The sequence below is a fragment of the Crocodylus siamensis genome, chromosome 2 (assembly GCF_052110815.1).
Source record: "Crocodylus siamensis isolate JL-2025a chromosome 2, ASM5211081v1, whole genome shotgun sequence".
Classification (NCBI taxonomy): Eukaryota; Metazoa; Chordata; order Crocodylia; family Crocodylidae; genus Crocodylus; species Crocodylus siamensis.
The window spans coordinates 13,264,851-13,281,092 of NC_143396.1; the positions used below are offsets into that span (position 1 = coordinate 13,264,851).

Consider the following 16,242-nt stretch of genomic DNA (forward strand, 5'->3'; position numbering starts at 1 on the left):
TATTGACTTAATTTTGCATTGTTAATGATTGTGTGATTTTTTTTTTTTAATCTATCTTAATTACTCAAATATTTGAGCAGTCTAGAAGTGTTTGGAGCCTTTTGTTCCCTGACCTGACTTCCCCTGTAAATATAAACCTTTCAGTTTTCCTGGTGGGTATAAAGTTTTTCTTCTTATTTTTATCAAAGTAATTGCAACAGTATGTTGCAGTTGCAGTTCTTCATTTATGAGTAAGTGCATGCTTTGCTCTTAGATTGACTGGCATGCTGCATACATTTTTCAAAGCACCTGTTTTACTGCTAACAGGCCTATTTTGTAAGGCAGCCTTATTGTAGCCTTAATTCTAAGTCACAGGCATCAGTGACCAGCCGGAAGGCCCACCTACCTTTTTTTCTTTTGCTAACTGTTTTAAGCGACTTGAGCAGGGATTTGGAGTGGTGAAATAGGACCACTTCAGACACCAGTAGGTGAGGTAGGATCTGGCTCCAACTATTTTGGTGCACAGCTGCTTGGTAATATCAGACCCCATATTTAGAGCTCTTCTCCACTTTACCCATGTATAAAGCTCCACTCAAATAGTCATGCAGATGGAGCGAGTGTCGAATAGACTCCCCAAGAGAAATGACATGTTTTCTAGCTATTAAAAATGGCAACCTTTTTACCCTGGCTGTAAACTCTTGCAGCATGTTAGCAGCACCAGCATTTGTTCCATGCGCAAGCTAGCACCAGATATACATCATCTGCCCTGTTCAAAGCAGCCTGATCCTGGAGTGCAAGCTATAGGGTTCATAAGGGAGTGTTGGAGATGAACTCACTTCCTCAGACCTTTTGACCTACTGTTAGAAATATTATTAAAAATGCATAATGAATAGAGTGTTGTTAGAACTGCACAGTCTACATCTCGTACCTGATAAGGAAAAACACTGCCAAGGATTCCTTGTGCTAAAGTATAACTCCCTTTTCTTCTTTGGCTAATTTACTATCTCTTTGTTACACTAAATCACACACTCCCCTGACATTTAAATGTAGATTACAGAAATTGCAATTCTAATGGCTGTGTCCTTGGAGGAGAGAGGGATTTGAACTTTTGGTAACCTGGAGAGCTTTCTAAGCATGCGTAATTAGCTAATGCATATATGCCTATCCGCCCCGCATACTTAAGTAGTTAATTATAATGCACATGCAACGGATGACGTGACGTCATTTCATGTATGTTTGTATGAACCGGAAATGAGTTGTAAGAGTTCCTGTTTCTGCACACGTGCCCAGGAGAGGGGGGATAAAAGCCAGCTGAGAGTTTTCCTCGGGGGCAGAGTGGTCTTTTTCTTCACTCTGACCTATTTTCAAATATATCCTTTGTGTTACTAACAATGTGTGCCTGAGGAATTATTATTCGTGAGCCTCCAAAGAAACGAACCGCGATTTTTATATCACTACTGCACTAATTAGCTACTGTGATCAGGGCTAAGATGGGATATTGCTGGCTTTGTGGTATCCACCTATTAATAGCACAGTGAAGGAACTGGCCCTGAATATTTTCTGTGGATGCTTTGCTGTTAAAACAAGATAAAGGTGGTGCAGTATGGACTGCTTTAAGGTACCAGTACCCAACCTTTCAGCATGGCATACCAGATGAGTAGGCCTGATACAGCATGTGAAGCCTACTCAACACATGGCCTGTGTCCTGCATACTGGATTAGGCCCCAAACCAGTGTGCAGGCCTGTATCATCAAGGTCCACAGGTCTTGGAAATTTGGTAGTAGAAGGGCAGCAGCAGTGTTAATTGCTATTGCTCCCAGCCGCCAAATTTCTGAACCCATGGAGAGCCCTGTGGGCTGGATGACGTGGCTCTTTGGGCTGGGTTTGAGCACCACTGGTGTAGGGGGATTGATAATGGGCCCTTTCTCATGCAGCCTGCTCACTGGTCCACTATGGAGTAGTCGGGACAAAAGGCTTTTTACCTTCTACTGGGGCTTCTGTGGCCTCCAGCAAATAAGTGTCTGGTCTCACTCCAGTTCCTAAAGGACAGAAGTCTCTGCAATCCTTGTGCAAGCAGAAAGGCCAAGGAATGAGTGGGTCGAGAGAGATCAAATTACTATGTCACTAAAAACAGTCCTTCTGTGTCTGGTTGGTAGCATGAATGAGGCAACGCGGGGAAACTTCCTCTCCTACTCTTTGCGCTCTAGTTGAATGAAGGACTTCATTTTCCAGGTCTGTTAGCCTGGCAGCTCTTGCCGGTACTAAATTCACTTTAAAAGTATGCACTAGTAAATTGTGTATACTCTATTACAGTACATCTTGGTATTTTAGCGTCCCTTCTTCCACTCTATCTCTAAATGTATATGTATCACTGGTTCCCAGCCATAGGTGGCAGCATCCAATTACAGTTGCCAAGTTTGGCAGTTATGTTCTGGCCTGATAACTCCTAGTTATAAAATCTGGTTTATTCATTACCCCAAGGGGATTAGCCATGATGATTAATTATCCCTTATCAGTAGCTAGCTGTTTTTAACTTTCTGGGAGTTGTATTCTGCATGGGTTGTATTAAGAGACAGAAGAGAATTATCTTTGCCATTTATAATGAATATAAACACACTCAAATATTACAAAAATCCTGAATACAAATTGTACACACCCTGGCTTACTATATGAAAAGTGCATGATTATACAGATAAAAGCTAAATGTATGACTTCTTACTATAAACATTCAGTGTGATCACTCTATAGAATTACATGATTATGATGGAGCAAAGTAAGTAGTCAGAGATTTTTGCTTTGCACTTCATGCATGTGCTCAACATCAAAACAGAAGATAATTCTTCAAAATGGAGCAGCTGATCATCATTCTTACTGAGCCAAGAAGAGTCCAAAAGCATCCATGGCTTTGTGAGTATCACCTGGCTTCAGAGATGCTATGAATGACATAGGTCAGTACCTTTTAAGCTGATTTATAACCAGGAATGAATTGTAAGGCATGAATTGTTGTGGGTGATATCTTTTATTGGATGGTCTGCATGATTATCAGGAACAAATCCCTGTGTGATTGAGCATGCTTGTGCATTTGGAAATGAATAATTACACTATAACTAATGATACCTCAGCCAAATAGTTTGGTATACAGATCAATAGGACACTGGTAGGGATTTCTGGCAACTGAATAAAAGACTGGAGTGATACCACTGACTACCACTGCCTAATTAATCAGATTTTGCTGTAGTTTCCATAGATTCATCTACACTAAAAATTCAAATTGATGCTGCTAATACAATTGAAGCCTCCCCCCACCCCCAATCTCTAATTTCATGGATATTAGCTTCATTTTTTTTTTTTACTGATAGGGGAGTGCCACATGACATCAATTGTTATGCTTGCCAAGCCAGGCTTTAGGATTGAAGAACTCTATTATCCGTCATCTCTGATTGTTTCAGCCTAAATAGAGTCAGACCTTCTGCATTCGAACCTCCATTTTGCCACTGCCCCTTCCCCACCACCCTCAGGCCCGTATGTCTACTTACGTGCCTACTGGATGCAATGGAAACTGACCCCTGGGTGCAGACAGAAGTTACATTTGTCATGCACTTGGTCCCCTGAAAGCACTCTACAGCTATGCTGTGACACACCTGCAGGGCTGCAGGGCACTTTTAAAGTGGCTGATTGCGTAACAAATTAACCCTCATCTAATGAGGGATCCAATGAAGGCACTCCAACGTGCAGCATCTTAGGACATTTCTGTTCCCTAGAGTCAATCTGTTGAACAATCGGGGCTGGCCCTGGGGCTGTCTGCAGGAAGGTAGCGAGGAGGGAGCTGCAGGCTGTGGTTTGACTGGCTTGAGCTGAACTGGGGGGGTAAGTGAATTGGAGCCCACGCCCAGCCCCCACCCCTCCAGCTCAGGCCCTGCAAACCCCAGCCTGCAGCTCACTCCCTCTCCCCTCTCTCTTCCTGCAGAAAGCACCTGGGCTGGGAATGGGAGCAGGGCTGGGGAAGAGGGCAGCTCCTCCACTCTATTTTCCCCCACTCCCCAACCCAACAGGTGAATGCTTGTTGAGTGGGGGGGATGGGGGGACGTAATTCTTTAACTAGCTGCAGTGTCAGATGCCTGTTTCCCAACCTGTTTCACAACCCAAAACTAGGTCACAAGAACATATGACAGGAGCACGAGCAAACTTTAAAAATGGATTCTCCTTTTAAAGAAGGAAAATGTGGGAAACTGTGGCTTTTCCCTTGCAGGCTGGCAGAGCTCCACCCTGCAAGGGCCGCTTGGGTGACCCCCTGTCCCACAAACTGGGTGCCTGGTGGCAGGGGGCAGCGGGTCAGGAGTGAGGGGCACTGGGTCAGGACTGGTCGCAGGTGTTTACAAATGGGTCCTTGTACAAAAGGGTTGAAAACCCCCAAGTTACAGCAGGGACGTGCAGGGCTGTCAGCACCCGCAGGGTTCCAGGGAGTCCCAGTTAGGTGTGCGTGACTGGTGTGCAAGCTTCTCTGGTGTGAATCAGCTCAGTTCCCTTGAAGTCAATGGAGTTAAAAAGAAGTGCAGGAACCTGCTAGAAACAACAGAGAGACAAATACCAGGAAGTGCAGGAAAATATAAGAAATTAAACAGTTGGACGGCTACTGGTATATTGTGCAACCAGCTTTTACTTTTATGGTGGTTTTATTGATGGTTGTTTTTGATGTAAGGGGAGGGGATCAGAGATCCTCATGTAAAAAAGGGGTTCGTGGGCTAGAAGTTTGTTCCCAAGATAGCCGAGTTATTTTCAAGTACAGAGATCTGCCATGTGGATTGGAAGCAAGCAAACCCAGCTGCGTCGTTCCACACGCTCTCGCTCTCGCTCGCTCTCTCTCTGATGACAGAACTCAGAAAAGTTCTGCCCACTCCTTAAAAAGTTAATCTAAGCAAAGTCTGTGCATTTCGGGACATCTAGAACGCCAGCTCAGGGATTCACATTTTTGGGCCAAAATGGAGGGTTTTCAGGCTTATTGAAAAAAAAAAAGGAAAGAAAAAAATGTGACTGGACTCTTATAAAACTAGCCCGTTCCCTTTTGGAGGTTGTCAAGCATTTTCTCTGCACGCACATTGCACCATTTGTGCCATCATTCTTGAGCACAATGGTTTTAACAGCTGTGCTTCAAGCAAAGATCACAGGCAGTGCACCAGGTCCTACTGTGCAGCTCCGAATCCACAGTTTTTGCACCTGGCACCTGTAATGAACCCTGATGATCGGAGGTGCTAGTTTGTATTTCCTGCACATTTGAGCTTGTTAGTTAAGAGATCTGCTGGTTTCATTTCAATAAAATCCACACCATTTTCACGTGCTACTTTTTTTAGGTTGTTGACTTGAAAGAGCAATATTTCTTTGCCACATACCAGCTTTTCAGACACTGGAGTGAATCTTTGAGGGTGCAATTTTGTACCTAGAATTATCTACACCTGCAATTTAGGTTACTTAGGATACCTTTGGTGACTGTGTTCCTGATGTGCCCTGACCTAAATTGGGTGTGTAAAAATGCACCTGCAAAAAACAAAACGAACAAAAACACTACATAGCAAAGTAACCCCCCTCCCCCCGCAAAAAAAGAAAAGAAAATTGGTCAATCAAACAACTCTTCAGCAACGAGAAGCAAAGAAGGGGGACTGTTTCTTTGTTTGTTTGCTTGTTTTTTCTTCCCTGTGAAAGGAAGCAGAAATGTCATCAAGTGAAAGAACAGTCAACGTTTTGATTTTGAGCTTTATTTCTTTATAAAATACTCCTGAGTTTAAGATGCCACACCTTCCATGGAAAGAAGTAACCATGAAAACACATCCAGCTTTTTATTGGAGTCAGTTGGGAATTTTTCACTGACATTTTTTTTCCCCCGCAACAGAAAATGCAGTTCCCACAAAATTAGATTTTTTGTTCTCCCCTTGGAAAAATCTTCTGGTCTGAATGGAACTGATATGTGGCATTATGGCCCAGTTCAACATCGGTACAGATCTGCTTGAGTTGCTCTGGTTCCTCTTAGAAATTTTTGCTTGCATGTCTTATGTCCCTCTTTTTTCTCAGTGGGTTAGGCTCATTCAATGAACTGTATCTCCCATGGTGCGCTGCAGCCTCCCATCGAATTGAACTGCCCTGGTACCCCTGTGGAGTCCTATGAATGGTGCAACCAATTAAGAAGAAAAGTAAATTTGAAGTAGAATTTCCCAAAGGATGGGCAGTCCGGGTTTCAACCAGCTCAACTTTTAAGTGCATCTTCATTATAATTGCCCTTCTGAAATAGATGAACTATTTCAAAAGCTGGCTGTGTTGTTTTTATCACATAATGTTCATTAAGCATTTCTCTTCCTTGTTTCGGTTAGACAGTTCTTCAGATCCAGTGCTGGCAGGTGTGCATATATTGGTTACCTACAAGCATTATTCAAGTGGTTTCTGTCTTCCTTGCATGTTTACTTTAATATTTGTTGCTGTGTGTAATTGTTCACTAAAATTATGTGGTATCAATGGCAAATGGGAAGTGTTTTGGTTTTTGGGGGGGTGGGGTTTAATAATGATTGATTGTGTAGCTGGAGCTGTCACTAGATGGCTGATCCATATCACAGAAGGGATATTTCGCCCTAGAGGTCCATCTGCTTAGCAGAAGACACCCGGGATTGAAAGGGAGGGGAGGTTTTTTCCCAGTCGTCAAACAGCTTAAATTAAAGGGTAATTAAGAGAGGCTTCCAGTGTTGTCCAAGTGGCTTTATCTTGCTGTCCTTGGAAAACGCTGAAAACAGTTTGGATGCGATGGGCCCCACTGAAAAAGCCAGTTTAAGTGTCAGACATTCAGGAGGATGACTTGCAAATATAAGATGATGGTGAGTTGGTTCAGTTCTGATCTGGTAAATTTAGGGGCAACCCTGTCTGATTTAGCCAGTAGTGCAGTTTAAGTTTAGAAGAGATGCTCTAGGCCTAAAAGCTGTTTGCTGGTTTAAAATCCCTTTTTCCACAATGCTTTATTCTAGCTGCTAAATACAAACCCTGTTTTAGAAGGTTTTTGGTAGCTACAGTGGGTTACCAAAGGAAGGAAGCACAAGTGCCTTAAATCCAGTTGGGACTGCGAAGTGGTGAACAGGTGACACGCACATGCAGTGCAGCTGGGTTCTGGCCTTGGAGTGAAAGGGTGGCAAGATCCCAGCTGAACACGAGTCAGAGCAAGAGGCCAGACCCAGAGAAAATGCACTAGAGTGACCAGAAAGGGGGCTGAGGTATGCCCAATCCTGTAACCACTGCAGTGCTAGCCTTGTTTCTGGGAACACTGTTGCTCTAAATCTCTGAATATAAGACATCTGTCTGCTACAACTCATGAAATACTTTTGCCCCCTATCCTTTGATTATCCAGCAACTCATGAAGAAAGAATCATGCATCCCTACCCAACGTAGAAAACCAAACTTAGCATTTTTAGGCATGAAAATATTAATGAATTGGGGGTCAGTTTCTTTAATCCTTTTATCAACTCACAAGCCTTGTTTTCCCCTTATTTTCTGTCCCCTTATAGTCTTCTCCTACAAAAAACCCTACAATGGCCTCACATAGTGGAGTGGCACTATCACAAGCAACAGTCTGTCACCAGACCTGCAGAGTAATATAGAACTTTTTTGGCAATGGATCACCTAAGAAACTCTCTTGCTGCTCGATTCCCAAAGGTGTTTTTAGTGGTTACACCACTCAATCCTAAATATTGTTCAACCAAATAGCTGAACTGTGTCTAAATGGTAGGTTTTTAAAAAAAAAACCAACCCATCTGAACGTGACATTCTAGCACATGTATATTGTATTAAATCCTTACACTGCAAACTCTCTTTGCAACTGCTTTCTGATAGGAGTCATGTGATCCAAAGCGCCATGGAGAGAGAGTAAAGTTGCCCCAACACTATTGAATTGCTTCCACAAAAAGCAGTCCCACTCAAGTAAGTACATCTCACTGCCGTTGCCACAAACTTCTCAGGGTTACAGTTAAATGTGAGCCTCTTTCTGTAAATACAAGGCTCCCACATAATAGGGTATCTGTGTAACAGTGACAAACTCACTCAGGGAGAAAGTCCAAGCTGCACAGAGCTCCGCCACAAGGTGCCCGCTGTTTAAGTGCCCTGAAAGGCACCGCTTGTGTAGCACTGGGTTCACATGAGCACTGTTCACCTTGTAATGATAAATGATGAGGAGGGACCTATCCTGAGCTGGTATAAAATTGTCACAGCTCCACTAAGCCAATAGGCACCCGATGGTTTACACCAAGGGAGGGTCTGCTTGCATGGGTTTGATTACGCTCCCGTTCACTGCAGGGATGCAAGATCATGTCCGTATTACAAGGACACGTGATTGTTATTTTGTGTTGGTGTTGACATCTACAGTCCCTTATAGCCAGAGGCAGAAAGATGTCTCCACCCAGCAAATTCTGCCTGAAGTGTGGAGAAAAAAAACCTCTTCAGAGCAAAGCTTGTAGGTATATTAACAAAAGTAGGATCTTCAGGTGCATAGGAGCCTGAACTTACTAACATTATACTAACAATGAATAATATTAACACTGTCATTTACTCATGTCACCCATGTCAGGTTTAGGCTGCCTGCAAGGGGGAAAGAAGTAGGGCTGCCTTCACAGCTGCTTTTCCAGAGCTGTTCTAGGGGCATGTCTTTCACTTCCATCTGCAAGAGAAACAATTCAGTGCATGTCTACACCCCTCACTACACTGAGGCATGCCACATCTGCTACTCCCCAACCAGAAGCAGCATAGACACTTTCATGCAGAGCTGGGCATCTACCAAAAAGCTCTTCTGAGAGGCACAGCCTCTTGCTGTGCCAAGTGCTACATCAAGGTGGTTATAGTCCTCCTGGTTTGGAAGGTAGGTGTGGAGTAGGTGCAGCATGCGTCGGGTTCATGCTCCTTGGCTCCATACTGAGGAAGCAGGAACATACCCTTGCACTGATTTCTATATTATAGTCCATATCTGAGACTTACTTTTCATTGGGTCGTGGCTAAGTTATATCCAATGGGTTCTATTGGTTTAAGCTGTTCTGTTACAGTCTTCTGAAATTTGTATAAAAGTGGCTCTAGCGTCACTGAAAGCTGTACAATTGGGGCCAGAAAGGCCCATAACATAATCTCATCTGAGCTCCTGCACTCAGGACCAGTCTTACCCTGGGCCAAGTAACTTGAGAGTTTCCTTGCCTTTGAGTGCTGGATTTGCTCTTTGCTAACTTGATTGGGCTGGAATAAGATTTCATTTCCAACCCCCCTTGGAAAACTAAGCATGAAGACAAGTGGTAAAAAGGTGTTTTAGGGATGGAGTCCAAAGCATGTCTCCGCTCCTTTACAAATGCTGGTGCTGAGGAGGAAAATGGGTCTTTGGGCTTCCTCGCTCTGCTCATCTCACGATTAGCAAATTCATCTCTCTAAGTGAGGTTGACAGTGCTTCTGCCTTTCATCAAGGATGCTCCCATGTAACTGGATCTGTGAGGGTGTCCGAGCCATGCCTGGGCATGGCAACCGCATGTGTATAGACCACATTACTGCTTTCCGTGCCAGCTGCAAGGACAGATGTGTTATAGCTGCTGAAGTGTTCAGAGCCTCTAGGAATGGAGAGCCATGATTATCACAGCTCAAAGAAGATTTTTTAGGCCTTTGTTTCTTGTGTAGGTTTGGTTTGCTCTCCCACCAAAAAAAAAGAAAATGCTAGAAGATATTCATCCTGTCTGATGGGCTGGGGAGGGATTGCAAGAGAATGAAAGGAAGTTCAGAGAGGGCTGCCAGGGTTACCAGCTTGACAGAAACCACTTCCTTCATAGCCACGTGCCCATCGCGCCTGTCTCTGTTCATCACCCAGACCAGAGCTTGATAGCTGCAGGAAAATCATTTTCAGATCTCTTATCGTACGTAGCCTTTTCCCCTGGGGCCCCAAGCCCATGGACCCATTCATTTCTGGTGCTTTTCTCCTCCGTAACGTCATTAGGCTGGATCTTTTCTTAGGGAGGCACCTTGCTCATTTTGCCTTAAGTACCATAGCTTATCATCTGCTCATGTGACTTGCCTCTGCTGTTAAGAAGAGCCTTGTCCCAGCCGCCTGCGGAGGGTTTAGATTGAGAGTCTGGTCGGGGGTAGAAAGGTAAGAAAGATTTATTGACTTAAGAAAAACACAACTACATGTAGTAACAAGACAAACAATGACAGACAAAAGCAATTCGTGTTGGCAACTTATCGGCAGTCCCTTTGATGCCTGATACACAGCAAGCTTCTCTTTCCACAAAGTTCAGCGAGGTCAGGCGTTCCTGGACAATGCTGTCTGAGGGGTGCCGGGAAGGACCCTGGAATGCAGTTCTTGGGCTCCTTGAGGTTCACGGGCCCACTGATCCAGGCAACAGCTAACTAATCCTTTTCACAGAGCTGCATCTTCCTTCTGAATGGTTTCCAGATATTTCAGCTAAAGACACTGATATCGTATGACCACTTAGATTCCTTTTTCTTCAACTGTCCTTAGACTGACCAATAGCAGTACAAGCTTTGCATTCCTTTGATAAGGTAATTTTAACTGCGCCACAGGGCATTACTACTTCTAGGCTTTGCTAAATTTACTAGGCCTTATTTTATACAAGGCCTCACGACATCTTAAACTATCATTAGGCTTTTAGCAACAACTTATAGCTTAATATCTAAACAAATACAGAAAAATACTTGGTCTAATCTTCATAGAGCCTTCGGCAAGCACTTTTATCACACAGACATACTTTTCAGCTGCCACAAGCCTTGTGAAGAGCATTGCACTGGGATGCAGGTGGTACGGCTTCAAGTCCCACTTCTGTGCTGTGTATAACTTCCTGAATCCAGCCATGCCTCTGTGCTCTGTAAAATGGAGACAAATTAGTTGCCTTCTCATTTCAGCCCCAAAGGACACTAACCAATTCTGAATGCAGTCACTGCCTTCCACCCTCCTCCCTCAGAGGTCCTCAGTTATTAAGAGGTGGGTTCCTTCCTTGCAAAAGAGCTAAGCGTTTCACCCAAAGTCTCCACATGCCCCCAGGAAAATGCATCCTGGCATCAACATGAAAAAACTCTCCTGCCATTGCCAGAGAACAGGAATAAAGTGGAATTTTACAAAAACAAACTCCACCCAGCACCTGAAGTTCAGCCTAGTCCAGTGTGATATCGAGCTGTACAATGTGCCGGTATCAGTCTTCACAGTAAGAAGATAGCAGGGCAGTCTCCTCAGCTGGTATACATTAGCACAGCCCCCCTCAAGACAAAGGAGCTGCATTGATTTACGCCAACTGAGAATTTTATTTAGTGTATTGTGTAGGGAGGCTGCTGATGTTACTCGTAATGTGTGCTCAGCACTTTGGCTCAAACCTCCAAGTTTGTTCTAAAGGTACGTTGAATTCTGCAGCCGGTGGTTTTACCACATCTGAAACGACTTCCAATGAAACTAAACCAAGTATGAAAAGTGCCTGCACCAAAACAGGCACAGATGAGATTTTTTGTGATAGCTCTCCGAGAAGGAAAACGGGGCTATTACTTGCATAATAAACTCAGCAGATTTGTTGGATGGAATCAGATCCCTTGAGCATTGCAGCTGGCTATAACACACTCACCCAACTGGGGAGAAGTGAACTCAGCTAAATAATTTTCCCAGAATGTTTAAATCCCTGAAATGCATGTCTCCGTTCTCCTTGTGCAGCCTGGAGAAGTGAGAACTGAATAGCAATCATAAAGCTTAGAAAAACTATAGAAAATGGGGCAGATTCATCTCTACAGGGACAACTCAGTTTTTCTTTCCATCATAAAGAAAAACCGAGGGGAAAAGCGACTTCACTCGAACTGTCCAGGGTAGCATATTGTCAAAGGAACCTGGGAGAAATGTTTCTCACGACGCAAGGAAACGCAGGAATGCTCTGTGCGGGAACAGGGTAAACCAAGAATCCCATTATGCCACTGGTATTATTAACTGATGCTACAGTTCAGTTTGGGGGACTGTAAAATGAGCAGGAATAGAGCTGGTCAATATTTCATGCCTGAGGAGTCTCCCCCATCAAAGATGTCTTTTTATTCAATAAATAGTTTTCGTGCCCAACTGTTTTTATAGAGACAGTTGCATTTCCCATGATATTTGTATCAACGTTTTTCTCAAAATATGTAGTCCGACTGTTTTGTTACCCAAAATCCCATGTCATTTCAAAAATCATTTTGGCAATCAAGGAGTTAAAATACCCTGGAGCAGCCCCAGGGGGGTGGGGGGGATGGAAAATAAAAGGAAAATGAAGTCTGCCAGCAGAATGGAAACTGCCTTGAAATGTTATGTGAAGTCATCTTCCTATTTTTCTCTCCGCTCAGATTGGGAGATGATTATTTCCTGCTACGCCCCCAGCAGGAGCACACCTTACCCATTAGGCTAAGGGGTAGTCAAGATAGCGCTTCCTCTTGAACCTCTTCCACTGGGAAAGAAAGACTTCAGATTCATTGATTGGAAAGGAAAATGTGGGGGGGGCATGAATAAAAATGAACAATGGCAGTGTCAGCTGAAAGGACAAAGCGTTGTATAAATAAAATGCTCGTGACCTGTCTGGGTTTCTCATAAACCTGTGAAAATACAGAAGTTTGATGATAGCCCCCCCCCAACTGGGAAAAACTAAATCAACTCAAGACATTTCACTATTAAAGTAGTACATATTGAAGCCTACCAACACCCATAACTCAGAGCAACTTTCGTGCTTCAGTATTACTGCACATACACCCGAGAGGCTAGAAATTATTGTGACAACACATCGGCAGCTGGCAATGAATCTTAGCAGAATTGCCTTACTCTTGTGGCTTTGTCGGCCACGAAACATGTTTGAGGTTTCTTGCTGTAGCTTTCAAAACTTCCTGTAATTCTCCTAGTGCCTCTGGTGTTTGGATTACGGAGAGTAAGTTTTGCATTCAGCATTATCCAAGACAAGGAGAAACGCCATACTTACAGAAAAGTAAAAGGCTATTTCCACCTCCAGCCAAAGTGTAAGTAGATGGACACTCCTGAATAGGAAACCTAGTGGCAATGTTTTATTGCTAACCCATTTTCAATGAAAAATGCCTTTTTTTTTTTATTAAAAGTGAACAATTATTCAGTACATCTTCGATGTTTTGAAAAATTCTGATTTTTAATGAAAAACCAGAAGCTGGTTTTCTCATTATGTTGTTGTTTTTGTCAGGAGCAAAGCGATCAAAACTAAACGAGTGTAATGGAACTGAGGGGGGCGCCCCCAAGGAAAAGCCCAAAAAAATGTTCCATTCGGTCTTCATTTTCTCCTTTTAAAACTTGCCAATTAAAAATATCATGAAAAAAATACTGAGAAAGTGGTATTTTCCCCCAAAACATCTGGTTTTTGACCAGCGTTGCTGAGAATATGTAGTTAAAAGGACAAGCAACCTATGCATTCAAGTCCTGAGCGAAGGGGGGAATTATGTAAAATGCCTGTTTCATTAGCAAAAGCCTTAACAGTTTCAGATTAGAGTCAACCAGCTATTCTTGAAAGAGAAAGGCAACCTGGAGCTCTAATAAGTGACTTGAAGCAAACTGCGCCCTTATGCTTAAATGCTACTAAATTATCTCTCTAACAATAATACAGAGTAATCCTGAGCTTCTACAGGGCCTGGTACCATATGAGCAGGACCCTTATCATCTCTCTGGTGCTTTCTTTGGGCTTTGGAACAGACCGTGTAGGGCTACTGACCCTGTTGGCAGTTATACCCAGACCTTCTCCGCCTTCAAGACTTCTCTGCCTGACAAGCGCTCAGCTACAGCAAAAATTATGCCGAAAGCTCACCAGAAAGCAGACCTGCCAGGCAGGCCATATGCAAAGTGAAGAGAGGCTCATCCACTCAGCCTGGCCTCCTCCTTTCTGCCCGCCATCTGGCATCCTCCCCTAGGAGTGACCAGCAAAGTGCCAGATGATCTGTCTGTCCTCCAACCCTCCCTTAAACCTGCCATCACCCCTCTTCTCCTAATGCTTGGAAAGGTTTGGGAGTGCGCCAGCGGTAAGCCAGCCTGGGCCTGAAGAGGAGGCCAGGATTAGGATGCACAAGGAATTCATCCAGCTCCCCAGCACAGCGCATATGGAGCCAGCCTGGCATCGCATTCGTGCCAGTGCAGCCCCGCTGGGGTCCGCATGGTTGCTCCAGAATCACCCTGAGGAGACAAGAGAGACTGCTGTCCTAGGGCTGGGAGCTAGAATATGTGACTGATGAGAGGAGACTGGTGGGTGACACCCTTTCTGTGCCAGGAGTGCAGATGCCTTCAGAGCCATGCTGCATCCAGCTCACTGAGTGCAAGTTATGTGAGGTGGATCCACTTCCCACGCCACCCCCATCCAGCTTCAGTACCAGTGACATGTCATAGAGGATCAAACAGCTCAATCAAGCAGTGTCCCTCATCCTCACTCGGGCTGCCTTGCAGCAGATGCTAGCGAGAAGCAGCTTACACGCTGGCTGTGGGCTGTCAGACAGCCCGCCCCCAGCACTCTCCTGTTTCTGCAGACTCGGAAAGACTTTTGGTCCCAGAGTGAAGAAGTGCACCAGATGTCAAGTGCCCTCAGATCTAAGATGGAGTGGCAGTGGGTCTGCCTCTGCGTCTGGCTACATACCACAGGTAGGAAAGAAACCCTTTGTATACATTACTTACTAACAAGAAGTGAACTCTAAAAACAACCATGCGGGAGGCTGAGAAACCGTGGGGCACGATGATAACCTTAGACTCTCCTTCCCTTCGTCTTCTATCACTGGTACAGAATAGAACATGTTACCATGTAGATAGATTAAAGGAAGTTATAGATTGACAGTTGTGTTGTATTACACATGGATATAATATCATTATATGTGTGTGTCGCCAAACCGAAATGCTCATTTCTGTAACATAGTGAAGTATATGGCAACTGTGTAATGTTACAGACTGAGGTTGTAGGTCTGGCACTAATTCCACCATAGATATACTAGTCGATGTACGTAAAAGGATGCGATCAGTTTAAAATACATTCACAAAGCCAGCTTCTGTAATCAGTTCGACCAGCACACATCTGCTTGAGTGTGTATGGAGAGAGGGATGGATAGACGGACAGACAGATAGATAAAAATGTATTCCAAAATTATGCCAATATAACCAAGTGCTGAATCTGCTCCATAGACTCATAGTAAATATGGACATGTTATTAAAATATGCTATGTGATGTTTAATCATTGAAATAGTACCAGAGGTGCAGATTAAGGATAGGTTGTGTTGTGTTATGGTTACAGTATATAACCCCAACAGTTTAGCATTTCTTTTAACAGCACTTACATATTATGGTGCTTGGAGCATTCAAAACATCCACGATATATGTATGCGCTAGGGTGGTATATTATAAATATAAATTTAACTTAAGTTTTACCAACAGGTTTAGTGCATTATGAATTTTATGGGATGTTTTATAGTTGATTAAGTGTAAGGCCGGAGTAAGGCAAGAGCACCATGAATTTGAAATCAGATGCTAAGTTTTTAGTACCATGAACTATTTTACTTATTCTTTCCAGGAATGGAGACTTGGTAGTTTTCCCCCTGCTTGATTATGCAGCCTGTATACTCCTATGGGTTATACTGAGATCATAAAGGCTGAAAGTCAAGACAGAATATGGGGATTAAATTAACTAATATATTATAAAATAGAAAATACAGGTTATGACTAGAGTTTTACTTCATTCTCATTTTGAGAAACTCCAAATGTTATAATTACACAAATTAAATATAGAAAAATGTTTGTAATTTTGGTGGTTTCCATGGCAAATCTGATTGGGAATGAACATTCATAAAGAGTAGCATTTGATTAGCATCTCCTTGAAAGCCGGGTGAAGACGAATCGTCTGCAACAAAAGATCATCCTTACAATCCTCATTCCCTTCAGTAGCAAATACAAACTTGTGATGTAATTTTGCAATATCACCCTATCTGTGAACTCACAGTAGGCCCAGGAGTTTAAGTACTAATACCTAGTGCAATTTAGGATGGGATTTTTGGCATTACTGTATTCTCAGTCTGTTCCTATTGCTAACTCTGAGAGCTTTGGCTTCAGTGGGAATAGGGTTAGGCCACTACTGAGTGCTCTGAAGAATTGCACCCATGTATACAATAATCCCTTGGGTGAGAAATGACATGGACTTTTTCATTCTATGGACACTAGAACAACAATCCCGCACACATTTATGGATGCCGTCTCATTCACTTTGCAAGACAAG

The 16,242-nt window shown here is 43.5% G+C and overlaps 1 protein-coding gene across 3 annotated transcripts in view; it reads left to right on the top strand.

Annotated features, from left to right (window-relative positions):
* Nucleotides 1–16,242, top strand: part of LOC149869971 (T-cell surface glycoprotein CD8 beta chain-like) — a 38,281-nt gene that overhangs the window by 8,888 nt on the left and 13,151 nt on the right. The window contains exons 1-2 of one of the 3 annotated variants that reach the window (XM_090035331.1): nt 7,885–7,926; nt 12,337–14,626. In XM_090035331.1, the coding sequence (XP_089891457.1) occupies nt 14,557–14,626 (70 nt within the window). In that variant the 5' untranslated portion in view covers nt 7,885–7,926; nt 12,337–14,556. Of the gene's footprint in view, nt 1–2,820; nt 2,928–7,884; nt 7,927–12,336; nt 14,627–16,242 lie in introns of those variants that run through there. The other 2 variants (XM_090035333.1, XM_090035332.1) reach the window with 2 other exon arrangements.